Below are 15,444 nucleotides of genomic sequence, written 5' to 3' on the forward strand. Positions count from 1 at the left end.
ATTAATGTTGTCCCTATTATTGGTTGCCTTGTCTACCATTTAATCACTGTCCCGCTAAATAAGCATACAGAATAGTCGCGTGACGTGTTTGTGTCATTTGAATTTGGCGTGACCCAACGGTCACCAACGCACCAAAACGCAGCGTTCCCTTTCCGCGCGTTTAGTGTAGCCTGAAGGAGGGAGTCGCTCAAGCTATGAAAATGGCGCTCTGCGTTTTGCATTGACCGAGTCTTCACTGAGCTGTAAGCCATTTTTTCTTCATCCTTCCATTCGATTCGATTTCATTGCCGAGAGTATTTAAATTTTCGATAATAAAAATTGGTTCTTTATTTGCGAATTTGCAGAGAGGTTTTATTCAGTCTCAAGTTTGGGCCTTTTCCTATTGCTGTCACCAATATCTTGGATCTCATCTCGCTAGACTGTAAGACCTCTTCTAATCTGCTGCCCTAAAACTCTGAACACCAAATCCCTAATTTTTCCTGATAGTTATAAATCCCTAAATTGATTTCGTATCTGAAGGATTGACGACGCAAAATGACCCATTTACCCTTGCATTTACTGCACATGACCAGCCTAAACCCAGAAACAAGAAACACCTTTCTATTGAGTATATTTCCATGTTGATTTTTGCGTCATATCAAAATTGGACTGACTTTTTCTTTTTTCTTTTTTATTTTTTGGTCAAGTCCAAATTGGTGATAATAACTCACCTTGAATTGCCAACTGTAGGCTGCTGTAGGCACAACTACAAATTTCATTGACTTTGTACTTTGAATTATTCTTAGAACAGGTACTTTTGAAAAAATTTGTTGCTAAAAGTCTTCAAATTTCATTAAGTTTTGTTTTCATCATACCAAGACTTGAACGTGTGCTGACTTGCATTGTGTGTTTTATAAAGCGATTCCATGGTCCAAGAGCTATGAATGAAATCTTTTTGGATGGAAGTGTGGTTCAAGGACCATCTTCCTACTTAATGTGAGTTTGAGATGGACTAAGAACTAGACCTAGAGCACCGTAATTGCCAGGGAAAGGAATATTTTTCGTGGTTTAACTAGTCAAAGGATCATTGCTATACATAAATGAAATGCTTGGGAAAGTATCTAGAAGGAAAGAAAATAGGGCACACTATGTCCTTTTGGTAATTATGACTGCATTGATGATTGAAACCAAGTAGCGTATTTGATGGATTGTTTAGCTATGACTTTCAAGGCCTTCGACCATCACCATCATCTCCATGTACATAAGAGTAAGTTTGTTTGGACAATTAGAAGGAATACTGGATTACCAAATTACGCAGCCTTCAAAATTTTCAAACATGGTCAAGAAAAACCCTCCCAACCTTGAGCTTCTTCTGTCTATCTTTTTCTTCTTTCTTTGTTCATGGATTTCCTTGGCCATGGCACAAAACAAAACCATCCCAGTAAATGTAGGGGTTGTTCTTGATGACCTTAATTCAAGGAATGGGAAGATTTGGTTGAGTTGCATCAAAATGGCCCTCTCAGACTTCTATGCTTCTCATGCTAACTACAAAACTAGGCTGGTTTTGAACACCAGGGACTCCAAACAAAATGTTGTGGGTGCAGCTAAGGCAGGTAATTCTCTCTCCTTTTGCAAGCATCTGCTCTTGTAAAGAATGCCAATGTTTCGCATTTTCGACCGTTTCTCTTTAATGTGATTTTCTTTCAATAACTCTGACAAATCTTCCTATTGAGGTGGAGCCTAAGTTTTATGTATGTATTTTGCAGTCCAAGCTAATTTTAAATATAATCATCTCTTTTTCATTGAGCGCAGCTGTAGATCTAATAAAGAATGCAGAAGTGCAAGCAATCTTAGGACCAGTGACATCTATGCAAGCAGGCTTTCTTATTAACCTTGGAGATCAAGTTCATGTGCCCATCATATCATTTTCTGCAACAAGCCCTTCTCTTAATTCACTTCGGAGCTCCTACTTTTTTCAATTTGCACAGAATGACTCATCCCAAGTGAAAGCCTTAAGCGCTATTGTAAAAGCTTTTGGATGGAGGCAAGTTGTGCCTGTCTACATAGATAATGAGTTTGGGGAGGGAGTCATACCATTTTTAACTGATGCCTTGGAAGAGGTTGATGCCCGTGTCCCCTACCGGAGTGCCATTTCCCCGTCAGCCACTGACGGCCAAATTCTTGAAGAGCTTTACAAGTTAATGACAATGCAAACTAGAGTCTTCATTGTCCACATGAGGACGGATCTATCATCTAGGTTATTTGCAAAGGCTAGAGAGATTGGAATGATGACCGAAGGCTATGTTTGGCTCACTACTAATGGTATACCTAATGAATTAAGGTATCTAAATTCTTCTATCATCAGTTCCATGCAGGGTGTATTGGGTATACAAACTTATGTTCCACAAACAGTAAAGCTTGAAGAATTCATGAAACGGTGGAAACGACAATTCCAACAAGACAATCCAACCATCATTGATGCTTCATTGGATGTTTTTGGACTTTGGGCTTATGATTCTGCTTTTGCACTAGCCATGGCAATTGAAGAAGTTGGAACTGCAAACTTTGGCTTCCAAAAGACAAATGCTTCCTTCAACTCAGCAGTTCTTGAAAGTTTTGAGGTCTCTAAATATGGTCCAGAACTTTGCCAAGCCTTGTCAACTACTAGATTTGAAGGGATCGCTGGAGATTTTGGCCTTGTTGATGGACAACTTCAATCAACAAATTATGAGATAGTTAATATAAATGGTGGTGGAGCAAGAGGAATTGGATTTTGGACACCACAGAATGGACTGGTGAAAAAATTGGGTTCATCAGCAAACTCAATCATATTTTCAACTCCTAAGCGCAAACTTGGACTTGGACCCATTATATGGCCAGGAGAATCTTTCACTGTTCCCAAGGGATGGGAGAACCCAACAGACGGCAAGAAGTTGAGAATAGGAGTTCCAGTGAAGGATGGATTTACGGAGTTGGTTAAGGTAACGAAGGATCCTAGCACTAACATGACAGATGTGACTGGGTTCAGTATAGATGTTTTTAAGGCTGCAGTCGAAATGTTACCGTATGCTCTATCTTATGAGTTCATTCCCTTTGCAAAGTCTGATGGAACCAGTGCTGGCACTTACAATGATTTGGTCTACCAAATATATCTTGGGGTAAAATTCTTTGTTTTTCATTACGGACTTCATCCACATGTCATTTTCGGATTTAACTTTTGATTCAATTTCTTAATTTGAATGCTGAAAATGATCTATGTTAAATTAATTTACTGCAGAACTTTGATGCTGTGGTGGGAGATACAACAATTAGAGGAAATAGGTCATTGTATGCAGACTTTACCATGCCATACACAGAATCTGGTGTAGTAATGGTTGTGCCAGTCATAGACATGAGAAACCAAAATGCATGGGTTTTCTTGAAGCCTTTGACATGGGACCTTTGGCTAACAACTTCTTGTTTCTTCTTGTTTATTGGTTTTGTGGTTTGGGTTCTGGAGCATCGAATCAATGAAGACTTCCGTGGCACTCCATCACATCAAGTTGGCACCAGTGTCTGGTTCTCTTTCTCAACCATGGTTTTTTCACATAGTAATTCTCCATCACCTCTTTCATATTTAAAAGAAAAATTTTCAAGTATCAAATTAAAGTTTTTCAATAACTCATATTGATACTAACTTTAACAATTTTCTTTTCTGTACTTCTCGAATCTGCACTTTACAGGGGAGAGAGTGGTTAGTAACTTGGCCAGATTTGTGATGGTCATATGGGTATTTGTGATGCTAATACTATCTCAAAGTTACACGGCTAGTCTAGCGTCACTATTAACTGTCCAGAAACTCCAGCCTACTGTTTCAGATATAAAGGATGTTCTAAGGAACGGGGATAACGTGGGCTACGCAGAGAATACTTACATCTACGAACTCTTGAAACAAGTAGGTTTTGATGATTCCAAGATAAAGAAGTTTCAATCTTTTGAAGAGTGTGATGAACTTCTTTCAAAAGGAAGTGCAAATGGTGGTATTTCTGCTGTTGTTGATGAAACCCCCAGCATGAAGCTTTTTCTTGCAAAATATTGTACCAAATATACCATGATCGGACCCATCTTTAAAGCCGCTGGATTTGGTTTCGTAAGATCTCTCTCCTAGTACACACAGTAATTGGCTAATTTATTTCTCATAGTTGCATGCTTGAATTCTTTGATGTAGTAATTCTCTGAGGTGACTTCCTGCAGGCCTTTCCAAAACGTTCTCCTCTTATACCTGATCTTTCACGGGCAGTCCTAAACGTGACCGAAGGAGAGGTGATAATGAACATTGAAAACAAATGGTTTAGTGTAGAAAAAAATTGTGTAGATAACTCGAACCCAAAGGTGGCTAGCTACAGTCTTGGCCTTGCTAGCTTTTGGGGCCTCTTCCTCATTGCCGGGGTGGCTTCAATACTAGCTCTCATCATATGTGTAGCTTCCTTCCTTCACAAGCATAGGCACATCTTGATGCACCCTGATGATTCAAGAGGCTCTGGATGGAGAAGGATTCGAGCCATGTTCAAGATGTTCAACGAGAAAGAACTCAGCTCTCATATGTTTAAGAGCCCTCAACATACAGAAAGCATCGCTGGTGCTAGTGATGAAGTTAATGCTGCTGCTTCATCAAACAACAACTTGCCAGAAAGTCCACGCAGCTATATTTCGAACCACGCAGACTTTGCAGAGCAAGCAACACCATCTACTGGTCAAGTATCTCCAGAAATAGTTTCAGCTATTGACCATGAGCATGCTATCACAATTGCAAGAACTTGCTGAAGCAGCTTAATAATACAGTTAATATAAATTTTCCCACTTCTGGTGTGACTTGTATACACAAATATCATCCATGATTTTGTATTAATACGTTAAGTCAGATGGTCTTGTTATACACAGATTTTCCTGGGAAAAGTAGCATTGTATATAACTTCTTTGAAGAGAAGGAAAAAAAAAAAAAAAAGAGTCCTGTTTGGCCTATGGAGGGTCACCTGCCAATGCCGAAAGCGGAAAAAGAGTGATGGCGAAAAAAAGAAAAGAACAAATACAAGGTTTTGATGACTTCAAGCCTAAGGTTTTTAAATCTATGGAAGAATGTGATGAACTTCTTTGAAAGAAGGAGAGTGAGTGCAAATGATGGCATTAGATGGGTTCATATGCTTGATTTCTTAAAAAGAAAAAAAAAGGGAAAGGAATAAGTTTGGCCTTGCATTGTTAAATGATGGTAAACAATTATATTATAACGAATGATTTATGAAGTTTCATTCAGTCACCTAACACATATCCATATTTAAAGTATGGTTTGACTTCAAACTTTATCACATATGAATAGTTTCTATTTTATTATTTGCTTGGGGAAGAAGATGTTGAAAATAAGATTCAATTTTAATAATAATTCCTCTAGTTGACTAAGATTAAAAATAAAATAAAAAACGAAAGAGGTTTTTTTTTCTAGGTGTTTGTCATGACACTATACTATATAGATGATCTCAAGACAAGACATCCGTTCACTCTATCATTATTGCAAAGTTTATCTAAATTAATGAAGATGGTTTCTTCCTTGTTCAAAACACTGTTTCTTCTTGGGTTAATTGCGTTGATCGCCTTTGCCGTGCAGACCGCTCAAGTTGGTGCAGGTAATTTCCATGGAGAGCCCTTTATTGAGCTTGAATATTATGATCAATTAACAATATATATGCGTGTGTGTGGAGAAAAACTTGATTGCAACAGAGATAGTGAAATAGTGTTATTCCCGTTGCATGAAAGTTTTTCTCGTATGTGAGTGGAGCTTCTTGACATGTTATATATAAGGCCCTCACTATAAATTTCTTATAGTTTGTGCTTTTTACAGATGCCAAGTTGAGGAAACTGAGCCATTTACCAAGTCCACCACCTCCTCCAAAGGGAGCCAGCCCAATTCATCAGCTACCACCTCCAAATGAGTAGTAGCTAGGCTATAGATTAGTCTTGTATTATCAACTCATGTTAATTAATCCAAGTTTTTAATCAAAGTGTGAGAGTTTCGGCTTTCCCTTGGCTGCCTCAATTCATATTTGTTCCATCCTTGTAAAGAAAGACAACACCATTCTATTTGTAAAGAAAGAAATTACAACTAAATTTAATCATGTCAACGCCCTCTATATGAAGAATTTTTTATTTTTTATTTATAAAAAAATTATAGAAAAATAATGAAAACCCCTTTGTGGTTTTTTTTTTTTTTTTTCATTTTTCATTTTTGTCGAAAATACTTCTTAAAAAGACAGGTGGATAAAAGCCCTATAAAACAGACCCAAAATCACCAGGCTAGGCTTGGGCTTGGGTGTCTACAGTCCGGCCCGATTAAGCCCAAGAAAGCCCGCCCCGGCCCTCCCACAAAAGTCCGGCCCGTTAGGCTCGCATACATATATAATTATGTATAAATAAGAGTTTAGGTTTAGGATTATATCACTTAAATTACATATATAATTTGTTTCATTTCATTTACTTTTCTTTACTCATTCCTAGTTTATAATTGGATGATTAGCACATTAATTTGTGTCAATTATTAATCCAACAATTATATATAAATAAGATGAACAACATATCACATCACCAAATATAATTATATCACGAAACATAATCGTACCACCAAATATAATCATGCTTTTCTTGAACACATCACCAAATATTTGCATATTTATTCATACCATCTTTTAAAAAATATTTTTTTGATACTTATTATTTTTTAAAATTATTTCTTAAAACGTATTACGATCTAATTATGTAATAACCTCAAAAATAATACTTGGTTTTATTATTTTTGTAGAAAATCTTATAAGTTGTGTGACTTTATTGGGTGTTTTATGAATTTGGTTTGAAGTGAAAATATTGGAATTAAGTGAGTTTAATATCAAATTTGGACTAAAATGTCTTTATGATTAGAGCAACTCCACCCATTTGCCCTTAGCCATGGCAAAGGGGGAGCTAGGGCAGCCACTATTCACATGAATAGTGGTTGCCCTTGCAAATAGTATTTTGTGTTTCCACCCATTGCCATGGCTAAGGGCAATTACTATTCATTTTTTTGTTTTTTCACAACTTTTTTTTACTTAAATAATTAATTTGGATAATATTTTCGGATAAGATTTTTGGGTTCCTACGTGTCAATACTATTCATATCGGATAAGATTTTATTTTATTAGTTGTATTGGGTGGTATTTATAGAAAAAAAAAAGTATGAGGATTTGGTGTTAAAAGTAAAGAGTATTGGTTGGTATTTATAGACACGGGCGGACCCATAATTTTTTTAGCGGAGGTGCAATATTGGCTAAGTATGAAAAATAGTTTTTCGGAATAATCATTTTCTCAAGATAATTTTTAGCGGCTTTTATTCCTTACACATCAAATAAGAAAATTTGATTTTATGGGATTTTAATATGAAGTATATATTGACTTAATGAGCCATCATTTTTAGCCTAAATCGTATTTTGCACTAAAACCGATTTTTCATATTTTGATTTGGTGGGAATTTAATTTTCGAGTATTTTTATTTGAATCCAAATGGGGGGTACTTCCTTATTTACATTGTAAACTTAAGTAAATGGAGTAATATAAAAATAAATGAAAGTAAAAGGACAAAGACATTTACTTAAATGTTGAAAATGGAAATAAGGTATAGAGAGGAAAATGTTGAGTATAAAGAGTGAATAATGGTAGAAGTAGAAGAAAATGTATGAGGATTGGTGTTGAAAGTGAAGGGTATTTATAGGTATTTATAGAAGAAAAAATCTGACTTTTTTAGAATTTTTTTTTTTAAAAAATTCGATTTTTTTTAAAAAAATTTAATACCGGGCGATGACGTCACGCTGACGCAAGCCGTGACATCATCAGCCTCGGTTTCGAACGCGGGCCTGGGCTCCCCGCTGGAACAAATTTTTTTTTGGCCCCCCCCAGCCTTGGGCTCGGTCTCCCCGGTGGAACCGCTCTTAAGTTTATGATTTTTTTTTAATGAAGTAGGGCCCGTTTAGGCCTGGTCAGTTGGGCTTAGCCCGGCCCGGCCAGATGGGCTTTCTCAAGCCCGGCTCATGAGTCGGGCTTGAGCTTTGAATTTTCTAAAAAAATCTGGCCCGGTTCAGTCAGATATTTTCTCTCTTCTCTTTAAAACTCAACCTGGCCTAGACCAAGCCCATTAAATTTGGGCCGAGCTAAGCCAGCCCAGCCCATTGACGAGCCCTACTTCAAATAACAAAATATAGAACAAGAGGCCCAAACAAATAGCTCATTAAGAAAACATAGAACAAAACAATGACGGAATCGGCTCGTTACCCAAAGCCCAATTTCTCTTTCTCCTCCTTCCTTTCCTTTCCTCTGTAGAACTTTTTTTAATTTGCTTTTGATCAATTCCTGCCCAGAGCTTGAAGAATGGGAAAATGTCGACCTGCAATTGTGGCCAAACCGTCTCGTAATGACGGCGTATCGTCGAATAGAGCGCTAGACGGAAAAGAGGGTTGGGGATGAGGTCCCTCAGTTATAGGGTTTGTGGCATGCGAGAGCTTCAGCTGTGAACTCGTATGAAAGCTCCTCCAATTACGTTAATGGCATGGAAAGGCTAAAGGTAAAAACTTTTTATTTAAAACTTCATTTTACACATTGTGGGTCTGAAATTCTCTAGGCCCCAGCCTCCAATTGCGTAGTGTCGCTAATTGGGTTTGGTGTAAATTTCAATCCTATTGCTAAATTAGCTGTTAATTTTATTCAGTGGAGTTGAATTAAAATTGGGCGTTCTAAAAATTGTTGTTTATATATGCTTTCTTGTTCTTTCCTGTCAAATGAATGGCTTAATTTCATCTTATTTGCCATGCTAGTAGGGTCCAAAGTATCAACTTTTGCACTGTATATCCCTAAACCTTGTATTCTAGCTCTTGTGAAAAATTGTAGCTTATAGAGGAATTGTGTTAGAAATTAGAATAATGGCTTTTTAGGGTTGGGAGATTTCTTTCTTTTCTTCTTCCCCAGGTGGTGAGGAGTGAGAATCATTGTATTACAGCCACATATTCAATCCATATATCTTTGTAAGAAGGAAGCATATCTTGAAAGTTGAAATGCAAATTGCCCAGTAGCTAGATGGTTTTTTCATGTAACTGATATCTTTTTCTGCTAATATTTACATTACTAAGTTCCATAATGTATACTTATTTTTTGCTTTCATGTTTTCCTTCTTGTTATTGTTGCTAAGGACTAGAAAGCACTGGGGGTGTTTTTGGTCTTCTCTCATCATGAATTTTACGACATAAATAATCAAATGATTTAAGTTCCAGTGTGATTATTGAGTATCTACTCTCATTCATGCAGTGACACTCAAGAAACTTGCTGGATCAGAAGGGAAGGGGACGTGGTTGATGTGCAAGAGCTCTTTGGATACATTGGCCTCATCAATCTTTATGATTTTCAAATGGAGAGGACTCATAATAGCACATGCTCTTGGGTATTATCTTACTTTCCTGGAGTTTCATCTCTCACAGCAATGTTTTCCGATGCAGGGTGGCCGCGGAATGCCATGGGACTGAATCTTCTGTTGAGTTTTCAGACTCGCAATCCATTGGGGAAGTTGTGCTGCTAAATGACTTTGTGATGGAGGAGTGCTCTTTCAGATTATTTTTGGCATGTAATATATCTGCACAATATTTTTGTGGAAAATTTTATGTAAAATTACTAAGTAAGGACCATTTGATGTTCCTTTTCAAACGGATGGAGATTCCCAAAACTATGTTGTGTTTTGGAGAAAATAAAACTTCTTCGTAGAGGTGTATAGAGGACTGCAGATTTATATAGTAGCGGCGGAAAAAAGCTCACGAATGCCACTTACATGATGATTTTGTCACGAAAGGTGATAAACCGTCACAACATATGTAAATCTGTCATCTTAGATAAGACTGCCTACTTTCTTCTACTAATTGAATTGTTACTCCTGTTTTACTTTGCCATTTATTTTCCTTTCCCCAAAACATTATAGGCAATTTAGTAAACCGCCGAAAACAATTTGTTTACCATTTGTTTACCATTTGTTCAGTGCAGGCATATGGAGTTCTTTATGTCTAGTTATTTAGATCAGCTACTTCTGGGCACGTCTAACTGAGATCACAGCACTAGTTGCCTTAGTAAGTAGGTGCTTCACCAACTACCAAGGTCAAATATAATTTTATAAATTGCCTTAATAAACGTAGTCCGTTTATTCGAACTTCACTTGGAAATTTGTGCGAAAAACTCTTGAATTTAGAGTGCTGAGATTGACATTTTAACAATATAGCACAAGAGAACATTACTGCTTATCCTCTACTTGAAGTTTTCAATGCCAAAATTTGCATTTGTTTTTATGTCCCTGTAGGCATCAAGATTTGTTTTGAATGAGAGTGCAGAAAGTCTAAAAGATGACTGTTATATAATTCCATCAATGTTTGAAGATCCAATTTTAATTCTAAAAATAAAGTCAACTGTTGTTTAGTTGATCATCCCATGTGTTCTCCAGGTCGCTGACACTGACACCCTTCAATATTCAATTCACCTAAACTAGCTGTAAATCTAGCAATTTCATGTGCTTTTTTATTTAAGAAGTTCTTCTGCTTCTTCTGGGTAAAATGAACGCTTAAATTAGACCAATAGAGAGCAAGAGTAACAGGCCTAGCAGGCCTCAACAATCTGTAAAGTTAGCCTAAGTAGACTGAATGGTAGTAGTTCTCTGATTTGCTAAAAGTAAATATAGGTAGGAAAAAATCAACAGGTATGCAAAAATATAAAAGAAATAAAAGCTTGTTACACAAGAATTCAACATATATATATATATATATATACACTAACAATTTATTACCAAAAAAAAGAGAGGAAAACAACGTACTTGGCCACCACACACACACTTGCTACACTTGATGAGCAAGTGTATGTAGTTTTTTTTTTCCTTGTACAAGCTAAGCAATATGAACGTCCCAGTCCCATTGATATAGAAAGTCAATTTAGATGGAACAAATTATTGAACCAAACTCAAACGTTGACAATTTGACATTATTAAAGTGTGTATATAATTTATAAACAAGATTCCTCATTACTCGATTCCATCAGTTGCAAAGCAGAACCTTGAAGAATTTCAAACATGGTCAAGAATGCTAGCTGCAACCCTGTTTTTTGTCTTTGCTTCTTGTTCTTAACTGTTTTGGTCTGTTTTCTTGGCCACGGCACAGAACACCCCAGTTAATGTTGGTGTGGTTCTTGACTTTGATACCGGGTTCGGGAAGAAGGGTCTGACCTGCATCAACATGTCCCTCTCTGACTTCTATGCCTCTCATTCTTACTACAACACTAGGCTTGTTCTGCACAAAAGAAATTCCCCTTCAGATGTTGTTGTCACAGCTTCTGCGGTTCTCTCTATCTTAACTCTCCTCTTTTTTCATATTTTTTTCCTTTTTTTGTTTTTCCATCCATTAACCCATGCCACCCACTTATTTTCTAATACTCAGTTGATTTTTATTATGAGTTGATTAGTATTTATTTTTATTGGGAACCATATATCAGGATTTTATTTAATTATCCATTTTCACCTTTAGAACAGCTCTGGACCTAATAAAAAATGTTAAAGTGCAAGCAATCATAGGTCCAGAATCATCCATGCAGACCAACTTTGTAATCAGCCTTGGAGACAAAGCCCAAGTGCCCATAATTTCATATTCTGCAACAAACCCATCTCTCACTTCCATTCGGAGTCCATACTTTCTCAGAGCAGCACAAAATGACTCATCCCAAGTGAAATCCCTAACTGCCATCATCCAAGCCTTTGGTTGGAGAGAAGTAGTGCCCATCTATGTTGACAATGAGTTTGGGGAGGAAATCATACCTTCCCTTTCTGATGCTCTGCAAGAAGTTGATGCTTGAATCCCCTACCGGAGTATCATTTCTCCAAAGGCCACTGATGACCAAATTGCGGCAGAGCTTTACAAGTTGAAGGGAATGCAAACTCAGGTCTTCATTGTGGACATGCTACCTTCTCTTGGCTCTCGGCTTTTCGACAAGGCAAATGAGATTGGCATGATGGAGGAAGGGTATGCTTGGATAATGACTGATGGAATTACCAACTCATTCAGTTACATAAATTCTTCTGTCATAGAAAATATGCAAGGGGTGTTGGGTACAAAATCTTATGTCCCAAATACAAAAGTGCTTGAAAGTTTTAGAGTTAGATGGAAAAGGAAATTCCAACAAGACAATCCAACCGTCCATGGTGTTAAACTTGATGTTTTTGGATTTTGGGCTTATGATGCTGCTTGGTCACTGGCCATGGCAGTTGAGAAAGTTGGGGCAAAAAACTTCAGCCTCCAAAAGATGAATAGGACATCTGGTAATTCTAGTACTACTGCTCTAGAAGGATTTGGGATCTCTCAAAATGGTCCTCAACTTGTCCAAGCACTATTAGCTACAAGTTTCAAAGGCCTTTCAGGAGATTTCAGTCTTCTTAATGGCCAACTACAATCATCAACTTTTCAGATAATTAATGTGTTTGGCCATGGAGAGAAATTGGTTGGATATTGGACACCTCAAAATGGACTAGAAAGAAAATTAAATTCAACAAAAACAGGCAGATATTCTACTTCTGATGTTAGTCTTGGATCCATTATATGGCCTGGAGATACCACCTCTGCTCCTAAAGGTTGGCAAATTCCTACAAGTGATACAAGGCTGAAAATTTTAGTCCCTGTACAGGACGGTTTTTCAACATTTGTGACTGTGACTTACGACCTAGGACTAATACATCTACTGTCAATGGTGGATACTGCATAAACGTCTTCGAAGCTGTAATAAAATCGTTACCGCTGTTCCTTACGAGCTCTATCCCTATGCAAAGCTTAATGGTGAGACCGCTGGCAGTTACAATGATTTGGTCAATCAAGTGTTTCTTGGGGTAAGACTCATTCTAAGCTCTTTTTCCTTTTGTTTTTTTGTTTTTCTTTTGTGCCCTGAGTCACATTTTAACGTAGCAATTTAGCTAAGTTATCTGGTTTCTTCACTGACACAATGACATGTTTTCTTGAAAGAACTATGATGCTGCAGTGGGAGATATAACCATTAGAGCAAACAGGTCCTTATATGTTGACTTTACATTGCCATACACAGAATCTGGGGTGTTCATGGTTGTGCCTATCAAAGACAACAAAAGTAAGAAAGCATGGGTGTTCTTGAAGTCTTTGACATGGGAACTTTGGGTAACAAGCGGGTGTTCTTTCATATTCATTGGTTTTGTTGTCTGGATTCTGGAAAATCGGATAAATAAAGACTTTCGTGGCCCTCCGGATCACCAAGTTGGCACAATCTTTTGATTCACCTTCTCAACCATGGTTTTCGCACACCGTAAGTTCAAATGCCTCAAAGAGTAAAATCCAAAGTACAATGAGTAGTTTTTAACTTGTTCTTTTGAACTTTTGTAACAGGGGAGCGAGTGGTGAGCAACTTGGCTAGATTTGTAGTGATCCTATGGTGCTTTGTGGTTCTCATACTGACCCAAAGTTATACCGCCAGTTTAACATCTCTATTAACAGTTCAACAGCTCCAACCAACTGTTACTGATGTAAACTTGCTGATCAAGAATAGGAACAATGTTGCTTATCAAAGAAGCTCTTTTGTTTATGGGATTTTGAAACAACTAGGCTTTCAGGATGAGAATCTTAAGACCTTTAATTCTGCAGAAGAGTTGAATCAACTTTTTCACAATGGTAGTAGAAAATATGGTATTTCTGCAGCTTTTGATGAAACACCCTACATGAAACTATTTCTTGCAACATATTGCTCGAAATACACCATGATTCCTCCAACATTTAAAGCCGATGGTTTTGGCTTTGTAAGTTCACTTGCACTTTGTCTCTCTCTAAATTGTTGATATCCACCATGTTTTCTCATCTGGGAATCTTTTGAAACTTGCAGGTCTTCCCAAAAGGTTCGCCTCTTGCCCGTGACGTTTCGAGGGCAATCTTAAATGTGAGCGAGGGAGAGAAAATGAAAGACATTGAGCGCATATGGTTCGAGAAAGAAGCAAGTTGTGCAGACCCCAATAGCCTGGTCTCTTCAAGTAGTCTCAGCCTTGATAGCTTTTGGGGCCTCTTTCTTATTGCTGGGGTTGCTTCAGCATTTGCTCTGCTCATATTTGCTGCCATGTTCTTGCATGCGGAACGTCAGGAGATCTTGCAGCAACTAAGACGACTTGTTCCAGGAGCCTCATTGTGGACAAGAATTTGTGTCGTGTTAAGAATATACGACCAGTGGGACCTTCGGTCGTATACTTTTCAGAATAATGGACTTGAAGCACCCATTGAAGCACCTGCTGCAGTTCCCCCTGGAGGTCCTGCAGCGGATGCTCCAGCCGCAGGTGCTCCCGTTGGAGCACCTCTTGGTCAACCAGCCGGGGATATTGAGTTAATTAGTGACCATGACATCATTAGATTGCCTGAGCAAGAAAGCAATTGATACAATGTCTTAGTGACACATAACATAATTGTGTATCAATTGACCCATAGTTATGGTATTGATTGTGGTTAACTAATAGAATGTGAGCTGTGTAAGCAAAAATTGATGTGCATTTAAACAAATGATGACAGCCTCACCGAATTCAATTTATTTATTAATAAAGTCTCTCTTTTTCAATTGTAAAGATTCAATTTGCACTCTTGCCACTTTCTCCCATCTTGTTGGTGCACTCATATTTGTCAATTGAAATCGCCATCAACACTACTAAAAAAACTCATACTAGATACTGATTTTGATTTGTCTCCTAAGTTGGATTTTGAGACAATTAATTTTCTCTACTAAACAATAGAGACTATGCAGCCACTATTTTGAAATCAGTATCCTATAATATTTGTAATCTTCCTATAATATTATTATACGATTGATAAATAGAAATTTCTTACTTCCATCAATGTTTCAAGAGTCAATTCGAATTCTAAATAGAAAGTCAACCGTTGTTCAGTCACGCACAAAAACACAAAATTAAATTTCAAGTTTGATCACGATGCTTGTTTCTCTAGGTACCCTCATTTCAATTCACATAAACGTAGCTTTAAATCTAGAGATTTAATTTATGTGTGATGTTTAATTTATTGTTCTGTTAGAAATTTCTCTTTGCTTTAATGCATAAAGCATGAGACCATACAATATGTAACAATTCAAAACCAAAAAGAAAAAAAGAAGAAAGAAGAAAAGAGTGACACTGACATGTATTTGGAACATGAAACTTTTTTGTTATTCAATCGACACTATGGAAGATTGAATCAAACATGGTAACTCTTGAACACACAAGTATATATTCTTAATCAATTAAAATACAACTCTACTCGAAACATGTAACTGCAATCGTCACCACATACCGATCAGCAAAGTTGGAAACTATATCAGAATTCAATTTAACTCTCCATTTTCACCTTTGGAACAGCT

General features: G+C 37.2%; 1 protein-coding gene, 2 long non-coding RNA genes and 1 pseudogene across 4 annotated transcripts; all 4 read left to right on the forward strand.

Annotated features, from left to right (window-relative positions):
* On the forward strand, nt 104–4,992 carry LOC18790719 (glutamate receptor 2.8). Of its 2 annotated transcripts, XM_020555956.1 has the most exons (7): nt 104–242; nt 345–421; nt 520–1,592; nt 1,792–3,137; nt 3,257–3,569; nt 3,702–4,108; nt 4,213–4,992. In XM_020555956.1, the coding sequence occupies exons 3-7, from the start codon at nt 1,235–1,237 to the stop codon at nt 4,780–4,782; spliced, it is 2,994 nt and encodes a 997-aa protein (XP_020411545.1). In that variant the 5' UTR covers nt 104–242; nt 345–421; nt 520–1,234; the 3' UTR covers nt 4,783–4,992. The 2 variants fall into 2 exon arrangements, with proteins under 2 accessions (XP_020411545.1, XP_020411544.1); XM_020555955.1 differs by having other exon boundaries at nt 345–1,592.
* Nucleotides 5,505–6,131, forward strand: LOC109946759. The gene is made up of 2 exons (XR_002269823.1): nt 5,505–5,636; nt 5,852–6,131. It is a non-coding gene; the product is annotated as an uncharacterized LOC109946759 (long non-coding RNA).
* LOC109946490 lies at nt 8,271–9,962 on the forward strand. Its single transcript, XR_002269631.1, has 2 exons — nt 8,271–8,593; nt 9,331–9,962. It is a non-coding gene; the product is annotated as an uncharacterized LOC109946490 (long non-coding RNA).
* Nucleotides 11,123–14,478, forward strand: LOC18791440 (annotated as a pseudogene).

The sequence above is a fragment of the Prunus persica genome, chromosome G1, assembly GCF_000346465.2.
Source record: "Prunus persica cultivar Lovell chromosome G1, Prunus_persica_NCBIv2, whole genome shotgun sequence".
Lineage (NCBI taxonomy): Eukaryota > Viridiplantae > Streptophyta > Magnoliopsida > Rosales > Rosaceae > Prunus > Prunus persica.